At 34.4% G+C, this 12,583-nt stretch overlaps 1 protein-coding gene across 2 annotated transcripts in view; it reads left to right on the top strand.

Annotated features, from left to right (window-relative positions):
• The first annotated feature begins 1,914 nt into the window (after positions 1–1,914).
• The window catches only part of LOC131769831 (rab11 family-interacting protein 4), a 15,550-nt gene continuing 4,881 nt past the window's right edge, over positions 1,915–12,583 (top strand). The window contains exons 1-9 of one of the 2 annotated variants that reach the window (XM_059085561.2): positions 1,915–2,184; positions 2,824–2,914; positions 3,128–3,252; positions 4,557–4,891; positions 5,348–5,377; positions 6,191–6,317; positions 6,858–6,961; positions 11,797–11,887; positions 12,248–12,297. In XM_059085561.2, coding sequence (XP_058941544.2) covers positions 2,047–2,184; positions 2,824–2,914; positions 3,128–3,252; positions 4,557–4,891; positions 5,348–5,377; positions 6,191–6,317; positions 6,858–6,961; positions 11,797–11,887; positions 12,248–12,297 — 1,091 coding nt within the window. In that variant the 5' untranslated portion in view covers positions 1,915–2,046. Of the gene's footprint in view, positions 2,185–2,823; positions 2,915–3,127; positions 3,253–4,556; positions 4,892–5,344; positions 5,378–6,190; positions 6,318–6,857; positions 6,962–11,796; positions 11,888–12,247; positions 12,298–12,583 lie in introns of both variants that reach the window. The other variant, XM_059085560.2, reaches the window with a different exon arrangement.

The following is a 12,583-nucleotide window of genomic DNA, read 5'->3' as shown; positions in this document are numbered from 1 at the left end:
TCCCATGTAGCTGCTATACCTTTCCATGTAAATTGGTTATGATAATTTGGTGTTAGCTCAAGATAGCAATTTCTATCTGATAAGTACATTGATGTATTGTGGGTTCTTGTCCTTTTATTTCCTTTCCTCTGAAGTTTTTGTCCTTTTATTTTCGGTTGTTATTACTTGGCATGAAAAGATCCAAACATTTTGCGATGTCGTGCAACATCAGCAAAGAGGTCCACTGTTCAATGAGTTTAACTGTTTGACCCTTTACTTCATAACGTCAGTATGCATATTCTTCATACTATTCCCTAGACATTTCCTAGGGTTCTGACAAAGAGAATTTGTTCAACAATCAAGAGCTTCTTTGGTTGGTGATCATTTCCTTTATTCTCATGACCTTGATGTTTGATTCAGGGGTGATATTGTAACAAGAAATTAGATGTTAGTCACCCTTAGGGGTTAAAGGGTAACAAAAAATGTTTAACAGGGAAAAGGTAGTTTCAAACGAGTACTCCAGGGAAGAGTAACTTTGAGTGTTAAGGGGCCTCTTTTAGTATCAGTTGGCTTGCAACCATCAGTATAAGGGCTTTAACCCTTTAACTCCCATGAGTGACCAAGACAGAATTTCCTCTTACAATATCAATACAATATCAATCAGATAAGTGATGAGAATAAAGAAAAATTTCTATTTGGGGATAATTACTTGATCCAATACCAAATTCTCTGAACTAACGTTATAAGAATTATATGATTGACAGTGAGGAGAATGACAAATTTGATCTGAGGGTTAACCCTTTACACCCTAACATCAGTATTCATATTCTTCATACTGTTCTCTGTACATTTACTAATGTGCTGACAAGGAGAATTTGTCTTGTAATCAAGAGATTCTTAAGTTGGTGATCACTTTCTTTATTCTCATGACATTAATGTGTGGTTCAGTGGTCACTATTGTAAGGAGAAATTAGATGCTAGTCACGCTTAGGGGTTAAAGGGTTGAGTAGCATTACTGGTAAGTTTTGATTTTCTGCTCAGGGATCCACAACGTCACGCATGTTTATTTAGCAGTGTCTTGTTTGGAGGACTGGGACAGTGGATCATTCAATCAGGAAAAGAAAAAAAATTAATAAAAAAAACTAAAAAATGATTTAAAAATAAACAAGAAATATAAAAAAAAACAAAAGAAGACTTTTTCAATGTTTACACAATACAAGGGTTTGAGAGAATTTTTGACAGTTCGGCAACCCGAGAAGCAGTTGATAGTTTGCAAAACTATCTCGAATTTTTCTAGACCCCTGAGCTTCGGGATGAGGTTATCGAAACACGGAATAAGTTACTTATTGCTTTTATAAGATGTTTCTCAAAAATACACACGAACTAACGCATCACAGTGGTGCTTTTATATTTAAATATAAACACACCGATCGGCCCATGATAGACGCGTGATATCTCGGTTCTTTGCTGTTTTTTTCATAAAGCTGCTTGGTCAGTATCAAGATTTTCACATTTATTTTGAAATCGGAAATCACGGAAATGATAGAGAGACGTGCGTGATGATTCTCAAACGACGAATGGGCCATATTTTGCTTTTGCCTCTTTGAACCGCAACAATGAGCTTTAAGAGCCTTGTTTTCGCTTTTGAAACTTGTTTCAAAAGAAAAGATGGTACTTGACACCGTGCCAGAGAAAACAACATCCTAGCTCTGGCCCGGCCAATATGAGAACTTACGAATGATCCCGGTTAGGAAGTGCGTTGGATTCCAACGCAAAACAAACGACTGTATGTTTAAAATCTATATCATGTGTAGGTCTTCCACAAATTCCTGTCTGATCGCAGAAACCTGATTTCGGAAGATTGCGTTATTTTCAAGGTTGCAGACTTTACGCCGTTCTCGAGAGATTTCAGCCACGTGACTTCCTTGTTGTCAATCATCTGTTGATTTTAGCGAACAAATCGCCAGCCGTTTGATTGAGGTCTAAGTAGTCTACCGCACAAAATGATGCTCTTATAGTACAACTAAGTAGTCCCTATTAGGATCAGGGGTTGCACCGTTTCCAGGCATGGGAGAAGTAAACGCGGAAGATGTTCTGTCCCATTTGAAAGCTGTTTTCGAAGCTTGTGACCAAAATGGCGACGGTTTTGTGAAGACGCAGGATCTTCTAAGCCTCGGCCAAGAACACGCTAGTGTTGGATTTGAGGTAAATTAAAACTGTCCTTACCACTACTTACTTTGATTTTGATCATTATTCATGGGCCTGTACCATGAATCAGCAGTAGATAATATTTAAACTGTATTTGAGATACGTGAGGACGGAGTTTTTTTTGTATTCCCAATCATAAACAGAGAGTGAGTACATGAATCTGCGTACATAGAGACGTAATTTTCACGACTAGTCAGCGTTTGGGGTTTGTTTCCTAGTGATAGAAGACAATTTGCTTCGACCGAAATATTTCAAATGCAAGAATTGTTCTACGATAAATTTAGTGGCTTTTGAAGAGGCTCGATCGCTCCTTTTGTAGTATCGAAAAGTGTTGTTTTATCTGCACTCTCGCCTGTCATCTCTTTCGCCACACCGGGTTAGTTTACTATTACCTTGGTGAACCGGTCATTAACAGGAAGACAATTCTAAAATTTTCTGCGGAAACAGCGATCAATCGGTTGATATCCTTAAAATTATTTTCTTCGTCGTTCCCGATCTCCAATATCAAAATTGAGAGTACTGTGAACACTTTTTCCAAATTCGTTCGCAACCAAATGCCTCACTTCCTTAGCGGTGAGTGTTGATTGTTGTTAATGTAAAACTCATTGATATTCTACCATTCTCCTCTACCACTAGGAGATAAAAATTCTGATCGAAAAGCTCGATCCTGAAGGGTTTGGGCAGATAAGCTTTGACGGGTTTTGTAAAGGAATACACGATTTTTTAGGTAAGTGATTTTTTAACATCATTGCCAACTGGTTGGTGAAATATCAGTTTCTAATCATATTGCGTTATGTGCAATTGTGAAGGCTTCCAATATGATAGTAGCTCAGGTGAATAATATTCGCTGACGTGAAAGTCCGAGATCGATTCGAGAACCGACAATATATGTCTTTCTAGATGGTGTCTGTATGATATTGAAATGTTTTCATCTCCCTAGGGGCCAATGGTGATGTCAATAATGTAAATGAAAAAAATTCGCACAAGTTAGTGGAAGATGATTCTTTCCCAAGACTGACAATATCTGTGGTGGAAAACGACCAACAGGAAGATAGCTGCTGCGAGGTACTTTGAAATTCATTGATTGGTTTTTCAAAACGTGCCAAATGGTTGCTCATTTAGTCCACTGAGTGCTGCGAGAAAATTAACCACGATTTCTTATGACAACGAGCACTTTAAGATTTTGGGAATTGGCTAAGAGACACAAGTTTGTATACATAAATGTCAAGACACAATATTTCATTTCATGGGAAAAATTTTTCGTGAAGTTTCTCAGGCTTTTTTGTCTTTCATTTTCTATTAAAGTTATTTCTTTTCTTTTCAGTTTTGCTATGTTAATTGAACTATAAAAATTAATATTTATGTGGATTAGTCAGTGATGTAAATAGGTTTCTGACTGTGCATATCCTTGCAATGTTTATCTATGCATCATTGAAGCTCAACAAGTTCAGACCAGTTTATGTGATACACACGTCATTGGATTTGCACTTTTTATCAAATTTTGCGTCATATTTTGAGAGATGCCTAATATATTGTGATCTGGTGTCAAGTTTCAAATTTGCCGGAAGCCACGGCTTTAGTTTCTGTCATTTTCAAAGTAGGCTTACATCGCTGAAAAGCATTCAGTTTTGGTTGGTTTACTCAATTACTATTTTTATTGTGGGTTACTTGAAGCTGACAACAAAACTAATTAAAATGGAAAAATTGGTGAAGTTCAGAAACTGTGTTCTCTTTGTTACACAACCCTGTATTTCAGAGGTTTGCATAAAAGCTAGTTACCACTGGTCTGCCACTGCCTATAAGACCTCTTGCTGCTCAGCCTGTGAGCAGCCTCTCATGTTTGGATTTTGCCTTACAGCCCTTTAGCAGTTGCTTATGGAAAAAGTTATTAAAAACCCTGGTGTAATTTTGTGGAATATTTAAAAGCCATATGGAGTGCATGGCTATGTTCAAACAAATTTCAATAAAATTTGAGCAGATGGTGGTAAGGGACCATAAGATCCACAGTGTGCTCTTATTGGTAATTGTCTTCTGCTGAAATTTGGACTAAGGATAATTTATTTTGATGATTATCATGATGATAATGACAATGACTACAATACAGTGAAACCATCATTCTGCCCACAAGTATAAATGGGTGGTGGCAAACTGTCACAGAAGCCTTACAAAATGCAGGGGGAGGGAGGGGGTAACTTGCAATGGACTGGCATGCCATCTAAGGGGAATGGGAATAATTTCAGTTGTCTCTTGCTCTGTAGACGTGGATAAGTCCTGGCACTTTGAGTGCCCATGCCTTGATTGCCACTTCTTGAATGTTACTTGTACCTTTTGTAAAGATCTGTGGTACTGATGCAACATTCTCTTTTCAGAGAGACAGTACTTACAGTACAGCATCCACAAATGAGTATAATGGTGACGACGATGACAATTTCCAAGATGAGCCGCAACCTTCAAAGTTCAGTCGTAATCAAAAACAATACTCTACGTTCCCACCCCCCACAGGACCTCGGTTAAAACACCGTGCAACTTTACCAGCCATGAATGTTGATATGTATAGTGATAGACATTCACACTCAGATACCAGTGAGTATCAGTCTGAAGAAGGATTTGAAGGATTTGGAGAAAGCTTCAGTGAGGATACAGCATTTGAAGATACTCCAACTTTACAAAGGGACCATCCATATTCTGAACGCATCCTAAGAAAGTAAGTTTTAGGTGTTTCCATCCAACCACTACAATGTTACATGTAACAATGATTCTCCCCTTTTGATGTCTAGTTATTTCCTTTTGAAGTAAATAAGATTTTGGTGTTTTTTAGACCTCTACCATAATGGTGGGCACAATTGTTTTTCTTTTATATGCAGGAAAATATGCCTTTTTGGTCTTGCTTTTGAGTCATAATAGTATGTTTTTTAAACAGTTTGTTGTGGCCAAAAGGCCAACTGATTGCAGGACATGAAATGGAAAGAACAGTGATTAGAGAGAGAATCGTAGAATAAATTTTTGCAATATTTAGAAGGATATTGTATATCATGATTATATCTGCTTCAATTTAGGGGAACTCCAATCTTAAAACCATATGAAGTCACTCTTTTACAAAGCTTTTGTTGTATACTTGCTAGTTATAATCTTTATCATTTATTTCCTTTTGCAATAGAAGATCATCAGCTGCAGCAGCTGCATTTTCAAGGTAAACAGGATGCACTTATTAATAAATTTGATGAATGTAATTTTATAGCACATCAAACAAGATTAATTGTTTGGTAAAGAACATTTTATGGTCATCATTTAGAATTGCTATTCTAAAGAGGTGAAAAATGTTATGTGTGATTTATAATGACACCCTTGATAAAATAATTGAGAGAGATAGTGAGGTATTTTGTCGTTAAAAAGCAATTCCCTCCCCCTCCCCCCCTTCCATCAGCACCACACACACACACACTCCTATTTGGAATTATATATCATAGAACTGTTTTTCGTTCAATCAGTAGTTAGAAAACAAACTACAGAGTGAGGTATTTTGTGTTTATGTTTGGTGTAAGCATTTCTTGGCTTCTCTCTCTCTCTCTCTCTGTCTGTGTTATGTACAGTAACAGTAATGCCATTGATAATTCTGTATTATTGGAATTACTGTAGCTGCCGTTGGCAGTCACTAACACATTGTTCTCAACTGACGACAGTAAGATGCCACCTGTATAGATCTTTATTCCTGCATGATCTAATTTATTCTCATTGAGACAACACTTTGTATTAGCAAAACAAATCACCTCATTCAAAATATTAAGTTTCACTTTAGAAGCAGTAAAAAAAAGAATACATGACAATATTCTACTGTTCCTGTTTTCTGACTCACAACATTTAACTTCAAAATTGATTATAATTATACTGATGATAAACTGTTCTCTTGATTGCCTAATGCACTACTAGTTTTTACCAGAAAGTTTGACATTTATACTTACTCAGAACTCTCTCTCTCTCCCTATTTTGTTACATTTTTCTGTAGCCATCATATGCATCTTTATAAATGTCACTCGGAAAATCCCAGTAGACATAACAGTTTTGATGACCTGATGGTTGATCGAGCACTGTCAGATAGTGAGGCAGGGACTTCAATGTTTCTTCTAACAGAGGTTTGTGGTCTCATGATTTAAAACTCTTTGTGGTGAAAATAGAAATACATTTCTGGTACCCATAACTATACAGAGAGTTTACATATGTAATTTTTTTTTTACAGCAACATGCATGTACTAATTGTGATTTGTCATTCTAGGGTTTGAAATCCCTATTGATCATTTTAGCTTACTTGCAATATGTATGGTGATTAATGTAGTAACTGTTACTGTTATTTAGTGTTCCAAGCCATGACCTTTTGTGTTGCCATGGCAAATAGTAAAAACGAAAAAGTCTATGTTCAGTGGTTTTTCCATAAGCTAATGTGAGATAAACTATTGCATGAAAAATTATTAATGCCCTGTATTTCCCTTTTTCTTCCTGGTTGTATAGTGAGGTAAATGGTCTTGAGTGTTTGGTTTTTTTTTCCTTTCCTTCCCTGGTGACTGAAATTTGATTTTTAATGACCATTGTATTTCTTTCAGTCACCAAATGCAACTTTGAAAAAAGGTTGAGCTTAGAAGCACCATTATTGATATTTATGTCTATTACTTTTACAGTTAAAAAGACTGTCTTCACAAGTGTCATTATTACAAGAAGACCATGCAATGCAAACAGATAAACAGAATAAATTTAGAGAAGAAAACAAATTATTATGTACAAGGTAAGAAGAGTACATGATTCTTTGATGAACTATTTCACTTAGACAGTCGCCCACCTTTGTTTGCTTGCTAAAGCTAAAAGTTAATCTTTACTTGCAGTGTATTAAACAATTATTCCACAAGCACGCTTTGGATATGAGATGAAAAAAAGCCAATGAGACCAGTTGGGCCAAGTTGGCTATAATCATTTCATATCCAGCAAGTGTGAGTGAAATAATTGTTTTACTAAAAAAGCCCCAAAATATAGATAAATCTTCACAACCTTATTTTATAAGAACAAGTGGAATGTTACAATGTATAAAAACACTTCTGGTTTAACTTGTCTTCATGCGCATGCATAGTGTAATTAACAAATAGATTCCAAGTTGCCGTGCATCTGTTCAGTAATAGATCACAGATGATGTCCAAATGTGGTAAGAACAAAAAAGTGGCACACGAGGCGCAGCTGAGTGTGTCACTGATGACCCATTACTCTGTGATCTATTACTGAATATCTTTGATCTATTACTGAATATCTGTGATCTACCTAAATATCTGTGAATATCTGTGATCTATATTACTGTGATCTATATTACTATTATTACTGAATATCTGTGATCTATATGAATATCCGTGATCTATTACTGAACAGATGCATGGTAACTTGGAATCTATTTGTCTTATATAATAAAGAATAAATTTAAAAAAGTTTTAATGATGACGTCATCTATACGTCTGTCCTCCAATAGATCATAAGTGAGAACCAATCAGAATGTGTGTATAACTGAGCTTATTATATAATGGTTCATAACCCATAATGGCCAAGCCAATGGAAACTCTTGAATTGCATTATCCAATGATCCAGTTTTTGATAAAAGGATCAATGCTCTGGCAGATGTGACTATGTACACATTTATTATCTTTTCCTTTGTGTGAATTCATTTGACAATCAAAGCATCTTAGGTTGGTGATCATTTCTTTTATTCTCGTTATCTTAACAAGTGATTTAGCAGTATAACTGTAAGAAGAAATTAGATGTTGGTCACTCTTAGGGTTTAAAGGATGGAGCCAAAAGGGAAAACATGTGTCAGATCAGTTGTGATCACATTAAACCAGCTAGTCTCCGGCAGTTCAATGTAGTTCTGTCCTTTGGTTCCTTGCAGTGAAAATGTGTCCAATATTATACTCAAGCCTAAATGCATTTGTTAAAGTCTGATTTTTCTTCTTTTAAAAAAGATACTTCCAAAAAGGTGTGAATTATATCCTTTGTTATAATTGTTGTATGTTGATACCACCAGTGTTTCACAGAGTTTCTGTAATTTTAACCAACCATTTATGGTGATGCTAGGAAAATATTTGGTAGGAACATATATTAGCTCTCTTGATTATTAGTAAAATTTTGAAGTCCAGAATCATAGAGGCAAAATGGAAGTCAATGATAGGGATTAATTTTGTCAGAGAAATCAAATTTTGCCCTTTCACTTGCTGTATTCTTAAATTACACCTTTGTACATGTTGTAATACTGATTTGATGTTTAGATGATGATTTGATCTGTGAAATGCATAAAGTCATAACAAGAGCATATAAAGCTTTTATATATTTAATCAGCTTTGCGGAAAGGCCATCAAAATCACTTCAGATGCTTTCAATCATTTTACAGCAATTGAAGTATGTTCAACTGATAGTACAATATCACAATAATGTTTTGTTTTAACACTAAAACTTGCTTATGTGATTTTGTCTTTGGTGAGAAGCCTCATTTGATAAGCTAAGTGCTAGAAAAAATTTGGGAGAGCTTTATGTTTCATTGTAGAATAATTTTTTTAACTATCTGTTTTTATTTAAGCTAGTAACCAATTTCTTGACAACATAAGATGATTTTACATATTGTCAAACAGAAAGGTGTTGACGTCAGTTACTGAGTCCAGTTATTGAGTCCAGTAACTGGCAGCAATTTGGAAACAGATGGCTTCAACATAAAATTCCCCTTCCATCACAAATGTTAAAGCCAGCACAAGAAGCACAAGCATCAAGCAAAATGCAAAAGATCAGTATGAAAAAGAAAGGATCTGTGCCTGTATAGTACTGATATGCACAAGATCTTTTTTTATTCTGACTTTTAAGAACTAGATGGGTTTGTGATTAATGTATGAATCAATCAGTAAAGTTTTTTCTCAACAAATTCTAGTTTGATGTGACTACCACCAAAATTTGGAAAATGCAAAATTTTTGCAAATTTTGACTAGCAAAGAATTGGTAAATATTTTCATTTGCTCTAGTGTGACCCAGCCCATGGCATTCTTTTAAAGAAAAGGTTCCTTTAACCCTTTACATCCTAACATCAGCATACATATTCTCTTTACTGTTCTGTATACATTTCCCAAGGACAAGGAGAATTTGTTTAACAATTTAGAGCTTCTTTTAGTTGGCAATGGTTTCCTTTATTCTCATGACTTTCATGTGTGATTTGAGGGTGATATTGTGTGAGGAGAAATAAGAGGTTGGTCACTTTCATGAATCAAAGGGTTAAAGAATGAGAGAGTCTGCAAGTGAATCAGGGGGTAAAACAAACAAAATGTTGGAGGGTGGCCCTCAGTAGACTGGTGTCCTATTCAGGACAATCAGCAATGCAGTAAATTTAGTTTCTTTTCTCTATTATTGTTAGTTCAGTGTTATGAACTTCAGCTTTAGGCTGAAGAAGATTTTTCTTTTCTTACTTAGAGAGGTTAATGTTTTGCAGAACTGTATTTTTAAATCTTTATTAACAATCATTTTATTATGATTATTTCTTACCATTTGATATATTTTTACAACAACTCGGCTTGTGATGCTCAGTTGTGTAACACACATTTCCAAATTTTCAAAACTGATATTTATAGAATCATTCACAACAGACTCCAAGACGATTTTGTTTATGATGATGAACTAAAAGGGCAAAAAAAAAGTTTAATTTCAAAATTACCTTAAGTGCCAACAACCAGTAAAAATTAATCATCTTGAAGCCTTGAATAAATTTGTGTATATTTTGGCAGATAGCTGATATGTTCTTTAGTTTACACAATGTTTTTACATTTAAAAAGATCCCAGCTGCTTGGTATCTGTTGATTGATAGAGAGTTTGTTTTCTGTTGTTTTGTTCTTTTTTTATGGCTGAGGTATGTTGTTTTATTTTAGCAGACATCCCTCTGTGCCCATGAACAATATCATAAAGCTGTGGTTTATTCAAATGAGCCACAACCTGCTTCAACCTATTTAAAGCCTTTTGGCTTTTTTCATGAATAATTAACTTGCTTTTGAAGTGACATCTGCCCCATATTTGCATAAAACATAGTCAGATTGAAATTCATTTCCTTATCATAAATGATGTACCTGAAACCAATAGTGAAAGAAAAATGTTTATGAAGGAAATGTTTTGGTGTTGATTCATCATTCTATTCGTAGGAGGTGAGCAAGTTCCTCTTTGCAATATTGGCTAAATGCTTCAGCAAGCCAAACCATATTGTATTATTTTAAATAAGTTCAGGTTGTTCAATGTAAAGAGGGCTTTAAGAATCTACTGCTTCTGGTAACATATTGTTCTTGCTTAGAGAATGATTGTAAGCCATTTCCATAGATGGATAGCTTTTTTAACATTCTCCCCTTGTCCTACAAAGGCAAGTTTGTAAAATGTATTTACCATGTAGCACACTACAAGCTTGTAAATCACTTTTATGATTCACATCTATATACTGTCAACTGAATTCAGGTTTTTTTGGTTAAGATGTTCACTAGATTACATTTTACTTTTTAATTTATTATATCTATGTTTATTTCCTTGTGAGGAATAATTTTTCTTTTCATAGAAATGAGTGATTGAAATATAACTGTTAGAGAATAGAATAGATTATGTGTGTTTTGGTTGATTTCCCTTCCACTCTGGCTGAAAACTTGATATTACAGCCATTAAGATTGAAATTATGAAATCTTGACTTGTTTGATGCTGTGAATTGGCAATTTTGTGTCACAACATGTAAGTTAAAAGGGAGGAAAGATCATGGTAAAGTGTGTAGTTTTGTTGGAAAGGTGACTTTTTCATTGAATAGCAGATGTTTACCACACAGTAATATTACCATATTGAGCAATAACATTTTAGTTTTGAAAGTGTCAGTTGATATTTGCTTGTGAAGGGAAAGTTTTATGGTAGCTAAAAATGAATTTTTCCATCAGTCAAATTTCTTTGCCTTGAATGTATCAAAGTCAATCTCATATTCTTAGGGTTTATGTTCAGCTAGAACAATAAACTTGTGTTTGCCTTGTAATGGTTATGTTAAAAAGATTCAGGACACAAATTACAAATGGCATAGTTTTTCAGATTTTAATTCCTCTTTGTGGATGAATCTCTACAAATTTTCTTAGTGGCAATAGCATCTGGCTGAATGAAACATTGTACCATGTTGATTTTAAGGCTATTATTTTAATGCTGGCATCATGCAGTTTGATAATTATTTCAATCAGTTCTCTATTTTTCATCTTCCATTTTCAAAATGGAGGATTTCTGTTTTAATTAAATACTTTTTCTCTTTAGAATTTGACTGCTCTTTCATACAATCATACATTAACTGTGACCAACATTGGTCAGGTTTTATCTCAGTTTTTTGATTGTCTTAACATTTTGACTCACAATCGAAAACACAACAACCAAAAACAATGAATAAAATGAAAAGGAGTAAATTGGAACATCTTTTTAGACACCAAGAAATTTCTTTTTCTATTTTTTTTAAGTCCTATTACAGTATCTCAAGACCCTGAAGGGTCAAAGCACAGATTTAGGATATTAATAATAAAATTATTTTCTTGACTTCCTTTTATTTTATTATAGAATAAATGCATTAGAAGAACAACTTGAGACTCAAAAAGTTTCAACAGGGAAGCAAGTAGAAGAAGAAAGTTTGAGATATAAAACAGCTTTGGTAAGTTTTGACTGAGGTTTGTTTGACCAAAGTGTTTTAATTTTGGTTTTTGTTTTAGCTTCTTGTGGATTACCTTGAGTTCATCTAGGGAAAGTTTTGAATCTGCCAATTAAATAGTCATAGGTAACCACATTCAATGTTTATTTCCAGTAGATATTTGTGTCCGTGGTTTTCATTGAGTGTTTGAGATTGGAGGACTTGGACCATTACATGCAATTCTTTGTCCAAATTTTAATGGGAAGGTCTCTAATGGTTGCAAATCACTGATTATTTGTCTCTGTTACCTCAATCTTGGCAGAATTTTTTTCAATAAGTATGATATTTTTGTAACGACAGAATGTCTTTTGTTCTCCTTCTCAGATCAAATTAGAGAGAGAAAATGAACAAACGTTAGAAACACTTAACAGAAAGTAAGTGGTGAAAGATGTGTCTATTTTTTTTTTTGCACTGTTCTTTTTAGTGCAGAATGAGTTAAGCTCTTAAATGTATGAAAAAGTTGCTGTGGTTGTAGATTATTTAGATATTTTAAAGTATGAGTCTTCTGAATTTATTTCTGTAATATCATGACAGCTGAATCTTAATATTTGAAAGTAAAAAGACAACATGAAGTTTGTGGGGATAAACCTCACAAAGGTTATCTTGTGCAAGGTTATCCTTGGGACATCATATATTATATACTTGTATTAAATATAGATA

Source organism: Pocillopora verrucosa, chromosome 8, assembly GCF_036669915.1.
Source record: "Pocillopora verrucosa isolate sample1 chromosome 8, ASM3666991v2, whole genome shotgun sequence".
NCBI lineage: Eukaryota > Metazoa > Cnidaria > Anthozoa > Scleractinia > Pocilloporidae > Pocillopora > Pocillopora verrucosa.
This window is presented reverse-complemented; position numbering and strand designations above follow the sequence as displayed.